This window comes from Cinclus cinclus, chromosome 5, assembly GCF_963662255.1.
Source record: "Cinclus cinclus chromosome 5, bCinCin1.1, whole genome shotgun sequence".
Lineage (NCBI taxonomy): Eukaryota > Metazoa > Chordata > Aves > Passeriformes > Cinclidae > Cinclus > Cinclus cinclus.
In genome coordinates, this window is record NC_085050.1 from 49,448,426 (window position 1) to 49,471,254 (window position 22,829).

Below are 22,829 nucleotides of genomic sequence, written 5' to 3' on the forward strand. Positions count from 1 at the left end.
GTATTTAATTGTGAAGGTACTCCCCCACCTCCAATCTCTTCCATGCTTCCCACTATATGATACCACATGAACTGGTACTCAGTTGTCCTATGAAACAGAAGCTGAAACAATGAATGAGGACTGAGTGTACTTGCCCTTAACTGACACCTTCACAACTTTGTAAGTACACACATATTAAAAACATCAAGTTGCTGCTTGCAAAAATCAGCTACAACTTCCTAACTCGTTCAAATGCTTATCAAAAATATTAATTAAAAAAACCCAACTGACTCGAAATCTATGTAGGGTTCCATTTTTTCCTGGAACTTTGTGAGAAAATGCACCTGTTTATTAAGATCCAATTATTATAGAAAAGCCTCTGCCTGAATTATGGTCCAAACAAGACCATATGCTAAAATCAATAGTTGAATTTTATCTAACAGTAAATATGAAGCAGAGAGAGAGAATAAAATAAGAAGAGAGTGCAGGTGAGGGAAAAGGAGTGACAAGTGACAGATAAAGATGCATCAAGAAACAAGGGTAGACAAGAAAAATACCTCAAATCCTGCAGGCACTGCCAGGCTGAGAATGAAACATGCTCCCACATCATTGGGACCTGCCCAACTGTGCAGGATGCAAGAATTAAAAGGCACAATTACAGATGTGAAATGTTATCAAAGGAAGCAGAAAAGCAAGACTGGACAGTATTTCAGGAACCACATATAAGAGATGACAATATGCAATGAAATATACAAACCAGTTATACAAACCTTTTGTGAAGGAAATCAAAACATTCATGGTGGATGTGACTGTGATACAAGTGTACTTTAGGAGAAGCTACCATAGAAAAAGTGAAGAAATAACAACATCATCACAAACACATCCAGGAACTCACAACTGTGGCAGACATAGTATTTGTGAACTTTCCCTGAGGAGTGCAGGGGAAATAGCACCATAGAAACCATGAACTTCTGAGGGCCCTGGGTCACTCCAAGTAAAGGCAGGAGAAGACAGCCCAGGCCCTGGCCCCAGAGCACTCTGCACTTCTGTAGATACTGTACCTGTGTCTGTAAGTAAAGCATGTGCTGTTCTATCACCTTAGCACCAATAAAGTTTCAGTGAATACCAGAGGCATTCAGCCACAAGCCAGCTGACACCAGGCGTGGACAGCACATGGAGATGACAACGGACTTGTAACCTGAGGTGCCTCATACCATCCAAATGGGACAAAATTCTGCTGATTTTCACTGAGCTGGACAGGACCTATACTTAATGTGGAAGAGCAATATGTACAAACTATATGTGCTGGATAAATAGAAAGATATTACCACCTGGGGATCCAGACAGTGTCCTGTTAGTCCTCTTCTTCTGGTCTTCTTGGGGGTGAGGGTCCAACACAACAGAGCTCAGTGGGTTAATTATGTTCAGATGTACATGGGAACTCCAAGCATCCCTTGGATGCAGGCAGGGGAGTTTTACACTGTCTTTTACAACACTGTGGATCTGCTGTAACACTGGATCATACCCACTCCTTTGGAAATTGAGTCTGGGGACACCTCAAGTGTCTTTGATGGTTTTGGCCCCTTCTAAGGCATGAAGCTGCCTCTCATGTCAGCATGCTTGAGCCAGTTACGCCACATCAGAAGGGATGAACACCCTCAGGCTTAAGTGTGACAGTTGTGTAAAGAAGGACAATTGACATGATAAAAAGTACCAGCCTGCCTCCACAGGGCCTGCTTCTTAACTGGCTCAAAACCCAGCTTGTAGCCTCTGGTGGTGGTGCTCACCCTCCCTGTCTTGTGTGCATCGAAGGCTTCCCCATCACACACCACACCCCCAAAACCTCTCCTCCTAGTAAACCTGGCTTCAGCAAAAAAACCCTGCTGCCTCCACAAATGGCTGATTGTTTTGAGTCATTACCATTAACATTTCAGTCTCTCACAGTGTCACTAAGGCAAAGTTTAAAGAAACAACATCCATGACTTAGAAAAATTCCCTAGCCAGAAAAGAAAGAAGTATCTTTGTGAATAACAAGACATATTTCAGAAATTACACATGCCTTCAGAACTGCATTGTAAAAGCTCCCTTCCAATGCCACTCACATGAAAACCACACAAATAACTAAAACCATCCCCTAAATATTGTATTTTTTTTTTTACCCCTCAGTAGAAACAAATAGCTGCTGTTGTGAGGACTGTGGTAACCAAATTAGAAAAGCTACAAGAATGAGTGACTGAACTTAAAATTAAATTACAGAATTCCAAACAGTAAACAAAAACAAGCCAACAACAGCACACAATTACTAATGTTTCCTAGGCAAATCTGGAAGTTCACTATCTTTAAGTAACAACATACCTGCATTTATTTGGTTGTTTACTTTAGCAACTGATCCAGTGAGATTCCTGCTGAGGTTGTCTTGCACAGACTGAGCAGATGAAACAGTTGATAATGTTGTATTATATCCCAAGGGAACGTGCTGTTGAAGGGAATGAGGTACTGATGTACTCTGGCTAGAAAATGCATTTGTCTCTTTGAACTGTCCAACAGCAGGTAGACTCTGAGAGGTAAATGTCTGCCCATACACACCGCCAGCAGCCACGGAAGGATAGGAAACATTAGGATACACGGCACCAGAAACCATGGGCATGGCGTAGTGATCAGAGTTAAGGGGAAATCCCTGAGATGCAACTGAAGAGCTGACAGAAGTGCTGTAGTGATTATCAAATGCTGAATATGACTGCTGAGCGCTCACATGCGAGTAGGATGCAGATGACACTGCTCCTTGAACAGACCTGTCACTGGTCCCCCCTGAATGGGGAGGAGTGCTGTTGTACAACTGCTGTGATTCCTGTGCATTCAACATGTTGCTACCCATAGATGTCATAACATTTTGTGCTGGTGCTGAATAGTAATCAGGGTAGTAACTGGCTCTGTACTGATTATCCAGATGTGAAGCAGCAGCTTTACTGGGCACTTGGGAATAGTGTCCTGAAGGGGCACTGTAGTTTGGAAGATGTGAGCCATAGCCAGAGGGGAACTGCATCTGACTCTGCATAGGACCTGAAATGAAGAGAAAACATCACATGTATTAAAGGGGCATCTGCTAGTAGTACCAATGGACTTTGGACTTGAAGTAACAAACAACTGCTTTCTTCTTTTTTGTCACTATTTTTGAGTTTGATTCACATCAGCAGAGAGAGAATAAACCAAGTATAACACATGTGAATAATGTATCTGAAGTAATTTGCACTCACAAAGAAGCAGCAGAAAAAATGATTGCTTCCATTCTTGAAAGAGGCTTCCATGCCAAGACTGTTTGCCTCTTGTTTGTATTCTGAATATTTTTAAGAGTTTATAGGAGGTTAATATTTAAAAAGTAGTGATCAACAATAAGCACCAAACTGAACACAAGAGTTTGCCTTACAGAAACTGCCTGAATTTAGAAACTGAAAAGCTGCAGTCAAATCAGTATGTCAATACATAGCAATACAGGTATTCTTATTTACAAGTCTTCAATATAGTGGCCAAGAAAAAAGGTGCAGGGCAGTTATGTTTGTCTTCTATGTCCTTATGTATTATGCTTTCAGGAAAACTGAAGTTGTTATGAAACTACAGAGTATTTGACAAGGCATGTAATTTTCATTTACTGCCCAATAACTAAAAGGCATAAGAGATGTTGGAATCAGAGAAACTGACCTCTGGTATCACTGCAATTAGAGGTTAATTACATATTGGCCCAGCAAGGGTCAGACAAGTGCTTGCTTGCTAGAGACCAAATGTTAACTGTGTCCGAACTGTCAGCCAACTGCTCCATGGGAAATCTTGAAGTTCTTCCTCATGTCTTATTCCTTAACCCTGCTTATATTTTTAGTGAACCACAGATGCTTTCACGTGGATAACTTGCTTTCTTTAAATTCCCACACCCTATTGGTTTCATCATGCAGAATGACTGCGGTGCCTTGGTCAATAAAAACACAAACACAGCACTGGCCCACTTGCAAATTTAATGGCAGCTGAGGTAATAATGAATAGTTGATTCCCCTGCTTACATTTACAATAATTGCAAAATTTAAGCATTACTTTTCTTGTCTTGAAATTGTGAAAAATCACTGTTCTCCAAGGAGCCTGTAGATATCCCATGATTAACCTGCAAGGCTATTTTAATAACGAACTTGTTAACAGACCCCTAAAAGCAAGGAACATACTGCCCAAAATTGTTTTCTGGTAAAATTAAAAATGCCCTTTCATAACTGACATGAAGCTGCGGAGAAAAGAGCTAAAAAACTGCAGAACAGTAACTTGGACTGCTGGATCAAAAGACAAGCACTTGGGGGAAAAGCAGAGAGAGCCTAAAAAAAAATGTATCTCAAGTTTTGAAGAGAACATGTAACTATGCTTCTGAATTCACCTTCTTCTTGAAAAAGTGTGAGCTGCATAATCACAGAGCTGCATAGCTTTTTCTCCTTTAAAGGAAACTGATTTTGAGTTAGCAAGCCATTAACAGCTACATGGACTTTGCCGGACTTTTGACCTGCTTTTTAGCATCTGAAAAAGCAAACCCAAAAATATAGTAATAATTTACGTGTATCAAAGTTTATGGCTTTAAGCAGCTATGACACTTAAGGTGGCAAGAAAAGATATTTTATTTGAAAAGCCTGTGTATCTGTTCTACTGATATATGCAGATTTAACTAACTGAGCAGGTATAATTTAGATAGTGGTTTAGGAGTCCTTACTCCTAAAGAAAAGGTTGCATATCAAATAATCTACTGCAAAGTCTTCCAGTATCTAGCTCTTGCTTAAGAACACACAATATTTTACATAAATAGAGATTAAATTACCAATACAAGATACCAGTCTTCACATGATAGAATGTAGAGTCCTTTTTATTCACATTTTTAAGCAGAAACAGCTATAAACACACACATGAAAACCTCACTGGGACATCTGAAAAACTATATTGACTTCAAGCTGCAGGTCATTTGAAAGCAAGTTTTTAAATTACAGATGAAAGATTATTCTCATATCTAAAATCAATTTTTTGTCCATTTGATTACAAAGAATGCAAGTAGAAAGTAATTTCTGTACTGCAATTAGATGCTGAAGCTACTAGTAGTGACTTGGTAATTGGACAGTTTTCAACACTGGAAATCAGAATACATCTTCAGTGTCATTTCAAAATCTGATTAATTGGACAGTCTGTCCTGTTGTCTCAGGTACTACCATCCTTCCAAAACACCTGACAAATATCACAAAAAAAAAAATCCATAAAGAAGCTGAAAACCTCAGCTGCACACAGCATATATGTCTCTAAAACATTATCTCTGTAACAAAAGCAGTAAACTTCTCCTTCTATGAGCAAATTTTAAAAAGTACACAATTGAAGTTACAATGTTTAATTATACAGACATTAACAGGCGAACCCCAAAAATCTGAATGCTTTTTAAGTGAGGGGGGGAGCCACCATGCAAAAATCTCCAAACTCCCACAAAAACAAAACAAAAAAGCAGCAGTGCTATGGCTATACCACTACATGAATTAGTAAATTTGCTTACTAAAGTCACGTTTGGTTTTTATGCCCATGCATTCCCTCAGCAGCATAGTTCAGTCATCTGCCACATACCCATACATGGAGTCTATGGATGCTACACCACCAAATGTCCTTTCTTATCCCAAACCACCTGTGAGCTTTCTGAAACTCCTAACATCCCTTTACCCACCTCCAGACAAGTCTCCCACAGCCTCCTCACATGTCCTTCACCCCATGGGCAAGAGGCAGCACCACTGCCCCTTGTTTACTGCTGGCAAACAAACCAGCAGATCCAGGCAATTCTGAGCTCTCACTGCAGCTCAGTAATAGAACTGGTGTCTCTTTCTTCCTTCATTCACACAGCTTCCCATTTTCACAAAATATTCAGAAGTTTCCAATCTTTCACATCTCTGCTCTCTTTGTTAAATTGACTACAACTATCCCAAGTCAGAGGAGGGATGAAAAACAAGGCTAAACAACATAATAATGAAAACTTTGCTTCCAAAATGCCAGTAAAAGTACCAATGGCAGCCTTACAAAATGACTGCAGACAGCACCAGACAAAACTGTTCTAAAGAGCCATTGGAATTCACTATAATTATCCTCTCAGTGCTGCATTTCAATACATTAAATTGTTAGCACTGAAGTCCTCCATTGCTACTGAAGAAATACATAATCCTTCAGTAATGATTTAACAAGAACCATTTTGTTATGCTGAAATTAGGAAATAGGTCATTTTCCACTTGGATACAAAGCCACTTGAAAGACTACAAAAAAAGTTTCCCAAACGTGTAAGAGAGAAGGGAGAAAATAATAGCATACACAGTAGCAAAAATAACAAGAAGTTATGGTTAAAAACCCAACAAAACAATTACACCTAAATTTAACAAAAACTGCAGTCTCCAATGATCTCAAATGGACTTGGTCACTGAACCAGGCAAAACTCACTAATAACTGACCTGAACATCCTTTTTATTACCATCATATGTACAACAGGCCACTTGCTTTCTGCAAAAAGCACTCTCTTTCATCAGATGGCAGCATCTATATAGTTTTACCTGAAAAATTCACATTTTATCAAATTAAAACACAGAAAACTCTAACAGAAAGGATACACCGGTGTTTTCTTTCAGCCAATACAGAAACAGCTCAATTCACTTCAGGATCTCACATTTAAACTCCACTCCAATGACATAAAATTAAATTTCAAAAGCAGCAACAATCCTCTCTATGAAATTTAGTTTATCTTATATAGTACAGAAATTTCCACTAGTCTTTTTCTATTGCTATTCCCCTCTACTTTCTCTCTTATTTCCATAAAAAAAAACCCCAAAACCTCAAATCCTGTGTTGTAACTTCAGGAGATTAGTACTCAGACAACAGACAAACCAATCAAAAAAAAATTTGGAATGCTACTGCTAAATGTCACAAAACGAAAAATTCAGGGTTATTGATAAAAGTCACCAAAGACATCTAAAGGAACACAACAAACAAAGTTATGCAACAAAAATTTAAGACTATTATTGAACAGTGTCTGTATTTCTCAGAATTAAAGGAGCATTTTGCAGAAAATAAACGGTCTATGCCCTGGTTTTACACAACCTGTTTCTATCAGTATTAGCAGCAACATGGAGTTAATTAATTAAAACAACCAACAGTAACGATGGCTCTTTAAAATTATTAAGAATACAAAGATAGGATGAAAGTTTCTATTTGCTTTTGTAAAAACTCTTCTAGGTTAATTATGCTGTAGCAGCTCTATCCTGATAACAGCATGGGTTTCTGACTAAAAGCCATATAAACTGTCATGTTCTGAACAATTTTTACAAACCCCAGCATCACAATACCGGTTGGGACACAACTGAGGCATCAGTACCTCCTTGAAACCTACGATTTAATTACCTTCATTTTCTCTGGTGACTGCCCAAGCACCTACTTTATAGGCATTTAAGTGCTTAGCACTTAACTACCCCTTTGGACACGAGACAAATTCACAAATTCAAGTAAAAAATTGTGTAGCTCCCTACCCTGCACAGAAAACACACACCTGTGCAGAAAATAGCCTGAGTACAAAAGATTTAACAGTATGAGCTAGAACTCTATGCAATAAGAGGCCAAATTTAAATACCAAACCAGTATTACATGGAGGAGATGATTACATGGGGATTTTGAAGAGTTAACGTGGTGTGTCAATAAAGAACTGATTTTATAGCGCACCAATTTAAAAATGCGGAAGTGTACACTCATTAATTTCATTCATACTACAGTCAGTCTCACTACCTCTCTACCTGAAGTGGGAGTCAATATTTCGTGACTTGAAACTACTGTGCCTTTGTTTTTCAGTGACCCACATTTCCCTGGTCCAATGTTGCCTGTTCAACTCAAATCCCAAGACCCAGTTATGTGAACGCCTACCCATCCACTACTTTGAAGTGCATACAAAGCTACAAAGTGAGTACTCGCCCCTAATACGCGATTTTCTGCCCATTCTCACGAACGACAGCCAGCGTCGAGGCCTGGAGGTGCCTCGGCCTCCAGAGCCTTCCCGAAACGCCACAAAACGGGCGCCACAACAAGGGCAGATCCAAATCCACGAGGAGAGAAAGATGCGGATACCCCCTCCCTCGCCCCTTGAGCGAAGCGGGAGAGGCTGCGCCTTCTCAAGTTCTTTCCGCACGCAGCCGCGGGGGCCCGCACCTTCCCCGAGCGGCTCCGGCGGGTCCTGCTATCTTTCAGCCAAAAGGCTTCGCTGCCTGCCGGATCCACCGGGCCCACGCCCGCCCCGGGTAGGAAGGAAGAGCGCGCAGGCCCCCGGCACCCACAGGGGCATCACCCCCCGCGGGAGAGGCGCAGCCCGTGCCGGGGACCCCGCTGGCGCCTTTCCCCGCCCGCCCGGGCCCCGCTCAGGCCCCTCACCGTTCTGGCAGCGCGGCGCGCCGCTCGCCGGGGCCGCGGCCTCCAGGGAGCTGCCGGGCCCGCCCGGGGAAAACGCGGCGGCAGCAGCGGGCCGCGGCGGCAGCCCGGCGGGCGCGGACATGGCTTCTCGCAGCGCTTCTTCACTGCGTCCCGCTGCGGCCTACTCCTCTCCCTCGTCCTCCTTCTCTTCCGCCGCCCCGATCCACAGCCGGGGGCCGAGCGAGGGCCGGGAGCCGCGGGAGGGCCCGAGCGCTCTCGCCTACAGCGCCCCCCAGCGGCAGCTCCGCCGTGAGGCCGCGCCCCCCCCCCGGCCCGGCCGCGGAGGATGGGCCCGAGCGGGGAGGATGGGCCCGTGTGGCGGGGAGGATGGGCCCGTGTGGCGGGGAGGATGGGCCCGTGTGGCGGGGAGAATGGGCCCGAGCGGGGAGGATGGGCCCGTGTGGCGGGGAGGATGGGCCCGAGCGGGGAGGGTGGGCCGGGTCGGGTGCTCCGCCGGGGCTTCGCCTCACTCGGTGCCGGTGCGAACGGCCCGTGTGGCGGGGAGAAGCCGCCCGGCCGGCTTAGTCTGTGTGTGGCGGGGTCTTATGCCTTAACTGTGACTCTATGGGCAGGATGGGGCATGGTGAGGAGGGATCCTGCCCCTCTTCTCGGTCTTAGTGAAGCACATCTGGAGGGCTGTGTTCAGTTCTGGGCTCTTCAGCACAAGAGAGACATGGAGCTCCTAGAGCAGGTCCAGCAGAGGGACAAAGAGAATTGAGGGACTGGAGCATCTCTCTTACCAGGAATGGCTGGGCTTGTTAAAGCTGGAGAAGAGACAACTGAGAGGGGATTTCATCAATAGATAGATATATATAAATACACATCTATAGTGTAGAAATACCTGATGTGGGGGTTCCAAGAGGATGGAGCCAGGCTCTGCTCTGTGGTGCCAAACAATGGGACACACGGCAATGGGCAGAAACTGATGCACAGGAAGTTCCACGTGAACATGAGGAAGAACTTTACAGTGACTGTGCACTGGAACAGATTTCTCAGGTTGTGGGGTTTTCTCTCTCACTTGACTATCAGGAGATACTCAAGAACCATCTGGGTGCAATCCTATGCTACTTGCTCTAGGATAACCCTGCTTGAGCAGGGAGGTTGGATGACATGAGCCCCTGTGATCCTTTTCAATCTGACTGATTCTGTTAGGCAGCTCTATGTCCCCGCCGTAGGGTACACACATGTACATATACAATGCATATGCCTGTCATTATTTGGCCTGAGATATTTTTGTCTGTATAGGTAATATATGCAATTTTAAGTATAAATGTACCGTGGAACACACAGAGAGGTAATGTGTATTGCATAGGGGAAAAGGCCTCACAAGGTGTTGGAGGTTGTTTTTTTTTTTCTTTTTTGTTTTCCTTCTCTCTGTCTGGAATTTTTCCATTAGCATGCTAGGATGGCTAGTGATAGGAGGAGGGGAGGTTCCCTATCCTTTTTTGGAGTTTCTCTCGCAGGGCGGGGGGGTGGGGGGGCTTGGGGGAGAGGAGGGGGAACACCGCGAAATCAGGGGCACGTAAAGGAGAGGTGTGGGCAGTTGCTCGCTCTCTCATTCGTTTGGCTTAGGAAAGGACGGCCGCTGGAAAACCTCGCCCTGCCATCCCAACGACGGGAGCTGCCTTTCGTCGGCTGTGGGACCCCACACCCCACTGTTCGGACGCCCTCCTGCTTCAGTCTGCCAACTCTAAGCATCCTGTTGGAGCACCGGGACCGACACTGCCCCCAAGGATCCGTAAGCAGAGCCTCTCCTCCACCCTTCCCATGGGAACACAGCTGCCATCACCCCCAGCGCCCCGGCAGCCACGTGCAATCGCCGCATCTGCCCCCGCCCGCCGGGAGCCGGTTGGCGCTCACTGCCAACTGGGACGGTAACTGCAGCACAGGGAAAAGGTGTCCACAGCCAAGAGAACTGGGTTCCTGTTCTGTTTGTTGTTAATTTCATAGTTGTCGTTATTTTGTTTGCCTTGTCACGCATACATACATCTATAGATAGATAGATATACATCAGTAAAAACTGTTATTCCTATCCCCATATCTTTGCCTGAGAGCCCCTTTAATTCCAAAATTATACTGATTCAGAGGGAAGGCCCTGCTCTTCCCTAGCACACACCTGTCTTTTCAAAACCAAGACACAAGGTGAGGTGAGGTGAAAGCTCTGCCTCTGTTATTGTTCTTGTACAGACAGAAAAGCCTTAGATGGGGTGAGCTGAGGTAAAGCTTTTCTTTCAGTGTTAGGAGTGCTCACTGTATTCTGTCTGTCTCAAGTGTGGATATGTGCTATCTATCAAGACAGGCCTTCACAAGAAATGGCAAGGTGAGATAATGCAGGACTTTTCAGTCTCTGTGCAGAACGTATACTTCATATTCTTTAAACAGGAAGGCAAGTGTCAGAGAGCTTCTGCCATGGTTTAACCCCAACCAGCAGCTGAGCACCACACAGCCCCTTCCTCACTCCCCATCCAGCTGCACACACAAGCGAAGTAAAACAAGGAATTTCTTCACCACTTGCCGTGGTCAGGCAGGTGTTCAGCCACCTCCAGGAAAGCAGGGCTCTGTCACATGTAATGGTTATTTGGAAGACAAATGCCATTACACTGAATATTCCTGCCTCCTTTCTTCTTCTTCTTCACCCAGCTTTATATGCTGAGCACACCACCACATGATATGGACTATCCCTTGGGTGAATTGGATTCAGCTGCCCCAGTTGTGTCCCCCTTGTGTTCGTCCAGCTCCCTCGGTGGTGGGGTGGCGTGAGCGGAAGAAAAGACCTTGGCGCCCTGTAAGTACTGCTCAGCAGTAATGAGAACATCTCTGTTTTATGAACACTGCAGAAAAAATCCAAAGCATAGTCCACACCAGCTGATGTGAAAAAAATGAACTCTGTCCCCCGCCAAAGCCAGCACATCCTTCCCCATTGGCTGCTACTGACAAAGGATTTCTGTTCAGTTTATCACCTTTCACAGTCAATCACACACTGAACTGTTTTGTAAATTTTGACTGTTTCTCTCTATTACCTATCTATCACTTATCATTCACTCAGATACTACTCAAGACTGGGTTAATTACTCAGGTTATTTAATTAATTATGCAAAATGTCAGTAGCACTATAATATACTGATGATTTATATTGTCAACGCTAAATCAAATTACATTGAGTCGCCTTTACTTTTTGCATATGTTTGACCAGTCTCTTCCCTGTTTGCATGCTGTTGTTCCTAGTGGTTATAATGCATGTCTGTCCTTAAGTGCTTTTTAAATTACTTTGCCTGTATGCTTAGCATACAGCCCAGCTCTGACTGTTAGAGTTATTACAAAGCACGCAGGGCATCTTTTAATACTGCAGGAACTGACTGTATTGGAATGTTTCTCAGCCTTCACACCCTATCCGACTATGTAGAGGTGTCTTGTGCAGGCCTTTATTAGTTCTTCGATAGATTGCAGATCCATGAAAGCAATAGTTTCTTCTCTATGACCTAATAAGTTAGGTCAAGATATAACAGACTCAAAATGCAGCAGCATTCAGGTAAGCTATTAAGAAATAAACATTATTAGGATACTAAAGGACTAAGTGGCATGGGAACAGTGTGACATTGCTTAATAGAAGGAGTCTTAGCAGGGGTTACACAAACATTTTGAGAATCCCACTGTGAACCAGCAAGTGACCTCCTGAAGTCCCTTCCAGGGCTGTATTGTTCTGATAGGGTTAACAAATTCTGCTGTTAAAGTTGTTCTTCCTTCGTTGTAACCCATGTTTTCCTTTCTTCTGTCCTACACAAAGTACTTCTGAGAAATGTATGCAGGACAGCAAAATAATTCAGATATGTGGATAAGCAGTTGATTTGTCTTTTCATTCTCAATGCTGTTTGAGAAAGCATGTAACTGCTTCCTTGTACTACGACTATATTTCATCACAGCATGCAGCACTTGTGAATCTGTGTTTTGACAAAGGTTTTTCCAAAGTAACATTTCCCTAACTCCTGGTACTGTGAAGGTGTAAATATATCCTGTATCACAGTCTTTAAAAATTACACATCAAGTTATGATCAAACAGAAGTAATTACAGATCACTGTGCTAAAAGCACGAGGAGGCAACTGGGAATTTTCCCATTTTTTGAGTGCTTTTACAAAACCTTTTACACAGTTTGATCAATTATCTTCTACAAACAACGACACTGTGGTTAAACCCATTAATTCCTAGGAAATCCAGATGAGTTGGCAGCTAGAACACAATCCCCTGATGGAAATTCACCATAAACTCAAACTCAATTTTGTTTTCCTCATTTATAATGAATCTGAGAGCCTTAGTAAGAAAATAGTATTAATGTCTGCTTTTTATGCTACTGTACAACAAATGACACAGTTGTCTCCCTTTAGGCCGTTGCTTCCATGTAGTTTAGCAACAAGCTTATTACTGGAGTTATAAATTCTTTGGCTGGTTGATGAGACTTAATTACTAGTAGAGATATTTTGACCTTTGTTGGACACAAGAAAAGTCCCTCTGCCATCTGGATTTGCAGAACAGCTGTGAGAGTTCATCTTGTTACCCATAGTCTGGTAAATGAGGCATTAAATTTCCAAACCTAGAAAAAAAAGGTTAGTCTTATGAGGAGGAAAACCTAGGAACAAATCATTATAAACTGACTCAGAAATAATTTTGAGCTTTAGCATAACGAAGCCAAATTTCTTCTGCATTGTCACACGCTTCTGAAGGAGAATGACAAAATTAGGTGCTTTTATAACCTCCATCAACAAAATAGAGCTGTGGGTCACTGTCTTACTAATAAATCTCTAATTATTATCCTGTATTTATAACAGGAACTGGGCCACTTCAGTACAAAGTAATAAGGCTTCACATGTCCACAATAAGAGTTTCCAATTGTGTTAACTTCAATGTGTTTGTGTAAGTTGCCTCTAGTCACTGCAGTGTGATTGCTTTCCAGAATGAGAACGGCAAATCAAGACTCTTGATGTCACTGGGAAGTGTGCCTCTGCTTGGGTGACCTCTACATCTGGCCGAGGGATAAATCCCTGCATCCACTGGGTGACAGCTATGCTATATACTTCATTTACAACTGGCTAATTAGTAGAAGAGGCCCCAGGGTAGTCATGCTCCACTTAAAATAAAAATATTTCAAACGTCTAAAACATACGAGAGAATAAGATATCAGTTGTGATGCCGCTTAGTTTTCTTACACATGCACAGATTTACTTTCCATGTAGTTTAGTTTATTAATTATCCAGATAACTCCAGAGGAGTTTTGCATCTCATCAGTGAGCCTGTTTGTCTGCCTGAAGCACTTATCATGTATTCCGGCTGGGTAGTACACAGACTGAACTGTGCTTAATTTTTGTAAGTTTTTTTTTTTTTGGGGGGGGGGGGGGGGGGGTGAGTGGGTTTTTTTTGTTCTTCCCCCCCCCCCCCCCCCCAGGTTATACCTGTACTTAAAAGGCTCAAAAAGCAGCAGGATCTACCTGGCTGTGGTTTCACCAGCTCTAAGGAAAACCATCCACAGGCATATTCTATTTGGATATCATGTTTCCCAATCACTATACAAATTGTGGGATAAAGGGGTCTGCAACTACCAACATGGTGGTGGTGACCCAGCCACTTTTGACCCAGCCACCTTTTTGGCATCAAGAACAATTTAATTTTCATCATCCAAGGGTACCTGTAAATGATGTAAAAGAATTATTTAGCTCTTTGCTGGGCTAAGACAATGAGCTCTGCTAACTGCTACAGCTCATAGTTGCTGGGTATAATGAATCATTGTGGCCTCTGTGTCTGAGACAAGAAGGCAGGACAGTTATTCCATTCTGTAACCCCTAATGATGGGTGTTGTCTCATACTCTAGTCTATAATTTCCATGATACCTCTTCAAATTTGGATACATGACATAAATTCTCACTTAAATTGGTACTCCCAATTGGCAGTTATGCCTGGTAGGCCTCTTGAGTATCGAATGTAAATGAACACATACATCTGTATCTAGACTTGTAATATTCCTGGGTGGTTTCATCAGCTGCGAACTTCAGTCTATGACAACTGTACTTAGAAATCACCAGCCAAGCTACCACTAAGGAAGAACCTCAGCTATATCCTGAGATCTAAATATTTTCATGAAATTATGTTCAAAGGGAAACTCTAGCCACAAGCTTTCATATGACCTTGGGGCACAGCTAAACAAAAGCAAGACAGTTTGGGAAATTTCTGCATCTGACGTGCCACGTTCCAGCTGTAGTGGCATACTGATGCTGTGATCCAAACAGGCTGAGTTTCAGCTCGTGAAACCCTTTCAATTTTAAGCTATTAAAATTTTATGGTTTTCCAGTAATTTTAAAAAGACCTGTAAAACTAATAAACCCCTGAAAGATCTTTTACTCTCTGGCAGTTTGATATTTTATAGATTTTCCATTTAGAGGGAACAATGACTCATTTAAACCACTGGAGCTCCCTTTTTCTTCCTGTGGCTCCAGATATGCCCCTTGCTCCCGAAGCAAATCTTGCCACTACTTCTAAAAGAGAAACACACTCCACATATGGGAACTTGTGTCCAAAAATAGTTTTCCTGGATATGTATGTCACTGATCCCCCATGTATCTTTTTTTGCATAATCAGTAAGAAACCAAAAGACCCAGCCAGAAGTTGGGTTCTCCTCTACATTATCTGACTGCACAGGCTCCACTGTTTATGTCCATCACAGGTCCTGAGGAGCTCAGTCACATGGTAGCACCCTTGGCTTCAAGGGGTTTCTCACATGAGTGATGGCAATGAGATAAGCTCATGTGAACTGTAGATCAAACCATCCAAAACTAAAATAGAAGATAATTAAACCATTGAAGCACACTTAAAAGTCGCATGCTGTGGATTAGCAGCTTAATTCTGTAAACCTCAAGGACTTTGCAGTAACACTTTATAAACTCAGCATCCTGTGTACATATGAAACAACATAAAAAGCTGGAATTGCGTCTGTCCTTATCTGAAGAGACTGCTGTCCTCTGAAACTAATTGAAAAATTCCTCTTACAGGATTTGGCAGTATTTGGGAAGCTTGTTGTGCCATCACGGACAGTGGCCAACCAAGGCCAAGTTCTGCACTGACTGCCTTTCCCTCTCATGGGAACAACTGGAGAAGGCACTGCACTGGTAGAAAAAACAATGCTCAAAAGCATGACATAAACTGACATATTTCCCCTCTACAGCAGTACCCCATCAAGTATTACTTATTTAAGGTGAGACTATTTTCATGGGTAGTAGTGTGTTGTTTTCAGCCAAGGGAACCCAGAGAGTGATTTTTAATGTGCAGAAGAATAAATAAATATAACTAATAAAAGACTTGTGGATTGACTCATGTAACATTATACGCTTGACAAAAATTAAACAGCAATTATTGGTTTCATTTTCAAGCACAAGCTAAGTAGTAGCATTAATGGAGAAAGACCTGTTTACATATAAACTTTTCAGATATGTAAACTGCCCATCTGAAAAAATACTTCTGAATATAAAAATACTAGCTTATAGCAGCCTCTGACCACTTTACCACTCAATCTTACTTTGAGCTTTTTTGAATGCTGGCTTTTTACTGTTAGTAGCTTGTTCCCAGCTGTTGCCTCCTAATTTAATTTAATTTTTCATAGTGGGTGAAACTCACATTTTATTTTTGTGAAAAGTCTTCTGTTGAAATAAGTGTTGGCATTCTAATTTCAAATTCTCTGAAACAGGGGACAGTGGAGTGAGCACCTCTATTTAGCACATCTTTTACTAAGGTGGCAATGTTTATGACCCCATAACATGAAATTATAAAAGTACCAATAAAAGTCAATTATTTGATTTCAGTAATAAAGGGCCTACACCTAAATATTTTTTCAAGCATAGAATGTAAATTTTTGTACACAAAGGTCAACTTACTTTTGGTGTGATGCTTTTGCTTTAAAAAGAAGTGAAAGTAGGTCTCTGCTGCCTTATCTTTTCAGAGCAGCTTGTCCTGTGTCGTTTCACTTTGTACTAGAAATAGCATGGACTCAAATCACACCTGCGGGAACCATTTTGTTTACAGAAGAACAAGTAGCACAATTTTTTGGCATTATTTTGTAAGGCAAACTGTTTTCTGTGGATGGTTTCTAGGACTTGGAACAGCAAGACATTTCTTCTTCATAGTCCGTAGTGAGAAACATGTCCATTTTTCTCCTCCTTTGACCTCTATCAAATTCCTTTATTGTAACTGAGACCCCAGTTTGGGATTGGCTCTACAAGTAGATGAAAATTTGCTGACAAATTATTTACTTAGATGCAAACAAGACAGCTCTGGCCTGACAGCACTTAGAAATGTGATCAAATATTTTCAGTTTCAAAAGCAGTTTCTTTAGCATTGTGCCTGCTGTGTAGTGCAGTATAAGGAAAGGTGATGAAAGGAATGGTAGCATGCAAAATGCAACTCAATGATTCATATTGAGTTCAGATCCCCTTGCCCTTTCCTCCCTTGATATGAAAAAGCCTTATTTTGTCACGTCAATGTGACTCAAAAGATCTGTTTATTTATTTGCATTTTGGCCAGATGATCAAAACAGTCATTTTCTTGAATCCCTTTTAGTATTTAAACAAGTCTGCTTCAGAAATATGTGTCCAAAGTTAACTGTGTGTCTAAGTGCCCTCTAGATGAAGGATATTAAGCAAATGTCTGAACTACACAGGTACACTGTGTAGTTTCTGAGAACAAAAACAAAAAAAATTTTCTGCCAGAAAAAACAACGGGATAGGCCCATTCCCTGAGTTTGCTTGTTCCTAAGAGTGGGGGGATTATGTTTTTAGGAGATAGATTAACCTGGTATGTTTTGAGGTCTCTGAAATTGGGAGTAATCACGTTTGCCCCTGAGAGTCTGGAGCTGTTCAGGAAGCAACAAACAGCATCATAAAAGAATGTTTTTTGCTTTCCAGCTCTAGTCCAGACTTGAACAGGGCAACTGGGGTTAAACTTAGCTTTCCCATTCAAGATTTCATGCTGTTAGCTTCCTATAGCTGTGACAACTTCTGTTGCTCTTGTTGTACTGTGTTTGGTTTTACACACTGGTGTTGTGTCACAGGAGCAAAACCTATAGGTACATGTGGTGCATGTTTGTACATGTGGGGTGCAGAAAGAAGAGAAATTGAGGGACATCTTCTCCCTACTCCTTGGAGACACGTAAGCAGCTGAGAAACTGTGCTCAAATATATTATTTTGCTATTCCCCACGTAAACACGTTCATGAAGAGATCTGGTCAAGCTCTGTGGGGACCATAAATAAACTGCCCTCTGAGAATAGTACCAGGTATTTGCATTTCTGAACTGCAGGAGCTGTTACCAACAAGGATTCTGGTAGCTCTGGACATGAATCTATCCCCAGGACTCACATTTAATGTGCTGAGGTCATTACTCCTTAAGGATTTAAATTAGAAAATGTATTGATTTTCAACAAATAGCAGAGAATAATACTAAATTTAAAAAAAAAATAAAGCTGATTGCTTGTTTTCAGAATTTGAAAGAAAATCGGCAGTTTACTACATTTATTTTTATCCTTTCAATTAGCATATAGAATGTCAGAAGTATAGTGTACAATATGGCAGGATTACTTACAATCATATGCGAGGAAAACCAGTAGGATGTCCCAAATTTGAAATAATATTTGAACTGAAGCAACATCACCAGTGAAACTGGTTACTAATCATATATAGAGGCTTTTATTTGCTTATAAAATTAGGTTGCACAATACTTCAAAAAAACTGATTGCCCTGCAATTTCTGCAGCCTCTTCCTTCCACTTTATAAAGATTCCAGAGATAATCCTGCTCCTTTTCTCCTGCACTACATTCTTTGGGCATTGAGGAAAAACAAGAGAACCAGCTCAGGCTTAGATTTAGATGAAATTTACTTTCCTAGGAGAATACAATACAGGTAGGAAAACAGGCTGAGAGGATGAAGAGCTTTTGTGGCTTTATTATATCAACACTTAAACATGTTTCTAATTCTTATTTCAGACTGATGAGATATTCAGTTATTTTCAGGACTTTTTCTGAATTCTGCTTATTAAGGAGCACCAACATCCAGTCCTCTTGAAGATTTAATCCCTTGATTCTTCAAGAATACTTAGTTTTTCTGGATGCAAGGAAAAAAACCACATTTTATCTGCCTTTTCCACTTCACAGTGAAATCAGTCTACATTTTTACCCCAACACTCTTTATCTTCTAAGACTTTATATCTATCAGTAAAAAAAAAAAAAAAAAAAAAAAGCAGCAACTTTTAAATGTAAATGGTGAATTTTTTGAGGTTCACGTATTTGGCTCTGATTGTCTGGCCAACAACTTTAAGCTGTGTTGTTCTTCCAAGCTGCAAGGCTCTTGAGACAGGGCCTATGTCTCCCTCCAGGTACTGTAAATGTCAATCACACAGAGTGTTCAATAAATGAATAATGATGGTTTTCTTACTGCTTTATGATGATATGTTTCCCTTGCCAGAGATATTATAGTGGAGCCAAGATCAAAATCCATATGGAAAAAAAAGTACTCTGATTTATCTGTGCAGGAAACTGTGCAAGATTGCACTCCTGCATAATTTCAACGTTACTTCTTTGCTTCTTTTTTGACCTCTGGAGATCGAATACTTAGTCTGTTTTAATGTTCTTCAGCAGGCTTCAGAGAAAACAATACCAAAGCTCTAAACATTAGCAGAGTGGGGTATTGCAAGCATGGATATTATGACCAGGATTAGCAATTAATTCAGTGGGCGAGTTCTCTTCCAAATAATTTACTTTACTTCACTCTGGAAAGTCCCAAAACAAGTGCCTGACATTTAATCTTGACTTCAACAGGAGCTAAGCAGGCGTTTAAGCTGCTCTGAATAGTAACTGTCTCTTGAATATGGACTCTTTGTGCTTTGCCCAGCAGTGGCAGTGGCCACAGGGAATGCATGGGTGTCCAGTGGCTCAGAAGAATCCCCCCATCTTGTAAGTGTTGGACACACTGTGCTTGGTTCTGCACACACTGATGGACCTGGCTCCAGCCTGCTAGCTACAGATTAAAACTGCCATGTTAACAGCATCTCTATCTGCCACTTTTAGTATACTGGAACCCTATGCATCTCTCTGTCTTGTCTACAGAAAGTTACTGAAGCATTCCCCCAATCCTTTGTAAATTGTTGTCTGTCTGGAAACTATCCTCAGTACTTTAAATTCATGCACTTTTCCCAGATAAAGCGGGAATACAGTCTTGATTATTAACTGCTCAGAAAACAAGTAGACACCTTTTTCATTTAATCTGTTAAAAGTCAGGAATTCGGTAGTGTTACACTAGTATAAATTAGCACAAAATTAGATCAGATAGCAGATTCAAGCCTTGAAGAAACTCTTCCCACTGAGGACCCTTGGACAGGTCTGTTCAGCGAAGCTCACCCTGCCTCTTTTGGCAGGAAGGATTATAACCTTCGCATTGCCAGGTCCTATAACTCAGGGGCGACCCACACTTCAACCAAACTAAATACTGCTTTTTGTTATGAACACTTGGTCCCAGCTGATTCCTTTTATTGCACAAGCACCCGGAAATGCAGTGAAATGGTGAGGTACAAATGCCCCTCTCCGCTGCCTTTCCCACGCAGCAAAGTCAGGACGGCCACTAGGAGATGCTGCTGTACGCGAAATGCACCCGGCGCCGCGGAGACAAAAGCTGAGGAAGAACGACTTCAGTCCAGACTAAGCCATGGCACTTTTTTTTTTTTCTTCTTTTTTTCAGGCATCTAGAGGGGAAATTTGAGACAGAAATACGTACAAGACTGTTGTGTTGAGTGAAGCAGTAACTCACAGTTTGCAGTAATTTGTGAGGACTACTTTAGCGCTTAAAAAAGGCATTGCCTTTTAGTTTGATATAAATTACTAACCCAGGAGTTTACTTCTCTGATTTAGAGTAATGACTGCTGAGATCTGGGTAACAAAAATGTCTGTGTCTTTGCATGTGGAAGCCTTTAGCCCACTCGATAATATGACTTCAACATATATTGACAAAAACCTTCCAGGATAAAATGAAATTAAAATTCAGGGATGTAATTAAACAGAGAAATTAGAAATGCACCTGGGATTCAAGTAAGGGGATTTTCTATGTCTAGGAAGAAACCTGATAGGTGTAATGGTAATTCCAGTTCAAAACTTAGCTGTTAGAAAAGCTTTTACGGGTGTTCTGCTGAAGGTCTTCCAAAATATGAAAAGTAACAGAAAACTCAATTTATGTGTTTATATTTGCTTGTCACTGTGGCAAAACTGCAGCTGCTGTGTGGCTTTATCATCCTGCACAGTGACTGGGGATGCTGTGAGTGATTACGTTAGTCATTTACCATCAGATACTATTGTTTTCTGCTGGCTTGTGATGATGGCTGCCATAAAAAGAATAACGTGGAAATTAGTAAAACAACATCAATTTTGTATTGTCCTTTGACAACATAAACTGTTATTCATCTGCAGGGAGCCCACTTATCACTAATGATCTTTCTCTGTGCCTTCCTTGACATGTTCACTCAATTTGGGGAATTTTGGTGAATATTTTTTTTGTCTTCTTTAGTTTTTCTCAGGGGTCTTTGAGGGATGGGTGGGAGAAGTGGCTCTTTTTAGGAGTATTTTGGACATTCAAGTTGCTGCAGTTCTCTTGCCCCTATTTGATAGAATAACGTTATGTCTCCGTACTTGTGTGTTTACTTTTAGATACGCTGTTTCCGTATTTAGTAAATGCAGTTCTCAGTATTGCAGAAAAAAGAGGCCATTTATTTGTGCATCTAAATATATAGAATTAAAAGTCCAGAATAGTGTATAAATAAGTATCTCAGTTCCCAGGCAGGCTCAACTGTCTGTGTAGTTAGCTCCCCCCTCACCCTCCCTCTGGGTATACCATAGCATGCTCCTAAAACAAATGCATACAGTGCCATTTTAGGGGACGTTCTTCAGTGCCATCCTCCACACAGCTTCCATTGCTGCTGCTGCCAGATCCCACTGGTTGCCTCTGCTGAAGGCAGGACTGGCAGCTACCCTCTGGCAGCTGCATCTGTGTGAAACAAGGCATCAGCTCATGACAAAACTGGCAAGCATGAGAGGCAGGGGTGAGATGTGGGGGGTCTAAAGTTCCAGGGAAGATGGAAATTGATTTGGTAAAATCTCATGCTGTGTGATACATTTGATATTTTAGTGTGGGTCAGCAGTAATCAGGTGTTACAGCACAACACCAGGTCAGCTTGTCAATAAGCCAATTGTAATTCTGTGAGGCTTTCCAGGGAGAAGACAGGGAGTTAAATGTATACCAAAAGGATAAAGTAACTTTAAATTTAAATGGCTAAACTGAAAAACTTGTTCTTGAGCAGAAAGCTTATGCTGATATGTCCTAAGCTTCCAGGAAAAGTAGGCTTTGTAGAACAGGGAGCATAATGAAGAATAGTTCAATTTTTTGCTATTTTCATTTTATAAGCTTTGCAGATATTCCTTGTGTGAGAAGGGTACTTGTGAGGCTTCAAAGTGTTCTTATGTGCAATATAAATATTTCCTTTTTTGTTTTCTCTTTAGAAACTGGTTGGAAGATTGTGCTGTTTTATTCAGCTGTTCCACTAGCACAACCCAGCTGGAAGATCTGCCATCAAAATTTCATCCTGGATTATATCAATTTCTGGTTGCTTTTTCGGGGAGAGGAAAGGGGATTATCCAAAGATAGATATAGACTTTGCAAACAGACTGGGTCCTTCTACAGGCAGCACAAAGTCTACTTTAGGCTCAAGTTCCTGATATTACTTTACCATAAAGTGGGTGCAGATGTTATTGGTGAGCAAAGGAACATTGAAAGCCTTTCAAAGGAAATGCACTTATGGAGGGATTTGAAGGAGGAAGTGGCAGGAGTTTTCACATGAGAGGTTATGATGAAATGTTTATACTTGATCCATAAATGACAAGATGACATTCAGAACAGTGTCACCATACAAATCATAGGATATTTGATCTGCAAGTGTCAAGCCTGAAAAGTCCCTTGGCTGCTTGTGAGAATTTCACAGAGAATTCTTATACAAGTTAATCTTAAATATTTGGTGTCCTTTGGAAGGAGGATTAACAGCACTCCTAGGACTATCAGAGTAGAAGACATATTCAGTTGGACAGGAATCTTGATTAATCAGTCTACAGTCACAGAGAATGAGAAATAAACTAAAGATAGTGGTTGATGCCAATGCTGCTCTTCCTGCAGACAAGTTAATTATTCATGTTATGTGAAGCCTTTTGTGTGAAATTAATTTCAAAGATAACACTGGGGAAATGGAGACACCTTTAATGTGAAGATGATGGTATTTCCAGTGCTCATCAGAGCAATCAGGAGCTT

At 41.6% G+C, this 22,829-nt stretch overlaps 1 protein-coding gene and 1 long non-coding RNA gene across 9 annotated transcripts in view; one reads left to right on the forward strand and one right to left on the reverse strand.

The window, feature by feature from the left end:
* SEC24B (SEC24 homolog B, COPII coat complex component) overlaps window positions 1–8,557 on the reverse strand; it is a 45,710-nt gene extending 37,153 nt beyond the window's left edge. For 3 of the 4 annotated variants that reach the window (XM_062492971.1, XM_062492969.1, XM_062492968.1), the window contains exons 1-2: window positions 8,425–8,557; window positions 2,335–3,039 (exon numbers count right to left, since the gene is read on the reverse strand). In XM_062492971.1, the coding sequence (XP_062348955.1) occupies window positions 2,335–3,039; window positions 8,425–8,545 (826 nt within the window). In that variant the 5' untranslated portion in view covers window positions 8,546–8,557. The remainder of the gene's footprint in view (window positions 1–2,334; window positions 3,040–8,424) is intronic. The other variant, XM_062492972.1, reaches the window with a different exon arrangement.
* Window positions 8,558–9,974: 1,417 nt separating this feature from the next.
* Window positions 9,975–18,944, forward strand: LOC134044528 (uncharacterized). 5 transcript variants are annotated; one of them, XR_009933246.1, is made up of 5 exons: window positions 9,975–10,201; window positions 11,104–11,248; window positions 13,410–13,569; window positions 15,496–15,698; window positions 18,476–18,944. It is a non-coding gene; the product is annotated as an uncharacterized LOC134044528 (long non-coding RNA). The 5 variants fall into 5 exon arrangements; XR_009933244.1 differs by lacking the exon at window positions 18,476–18,944 and having other exon boundaries at window positions 15,496–15,793; XR_009933243.1 differs by lacking the exon at window positions 18,476–18,944 and having other exon boundaries at window positions 13,410–13,510; window positions 15,496–15,793.
* The last annotated feature ends 3,885 nt before the right edge of the window (window positions 18,945–22,829 follow it).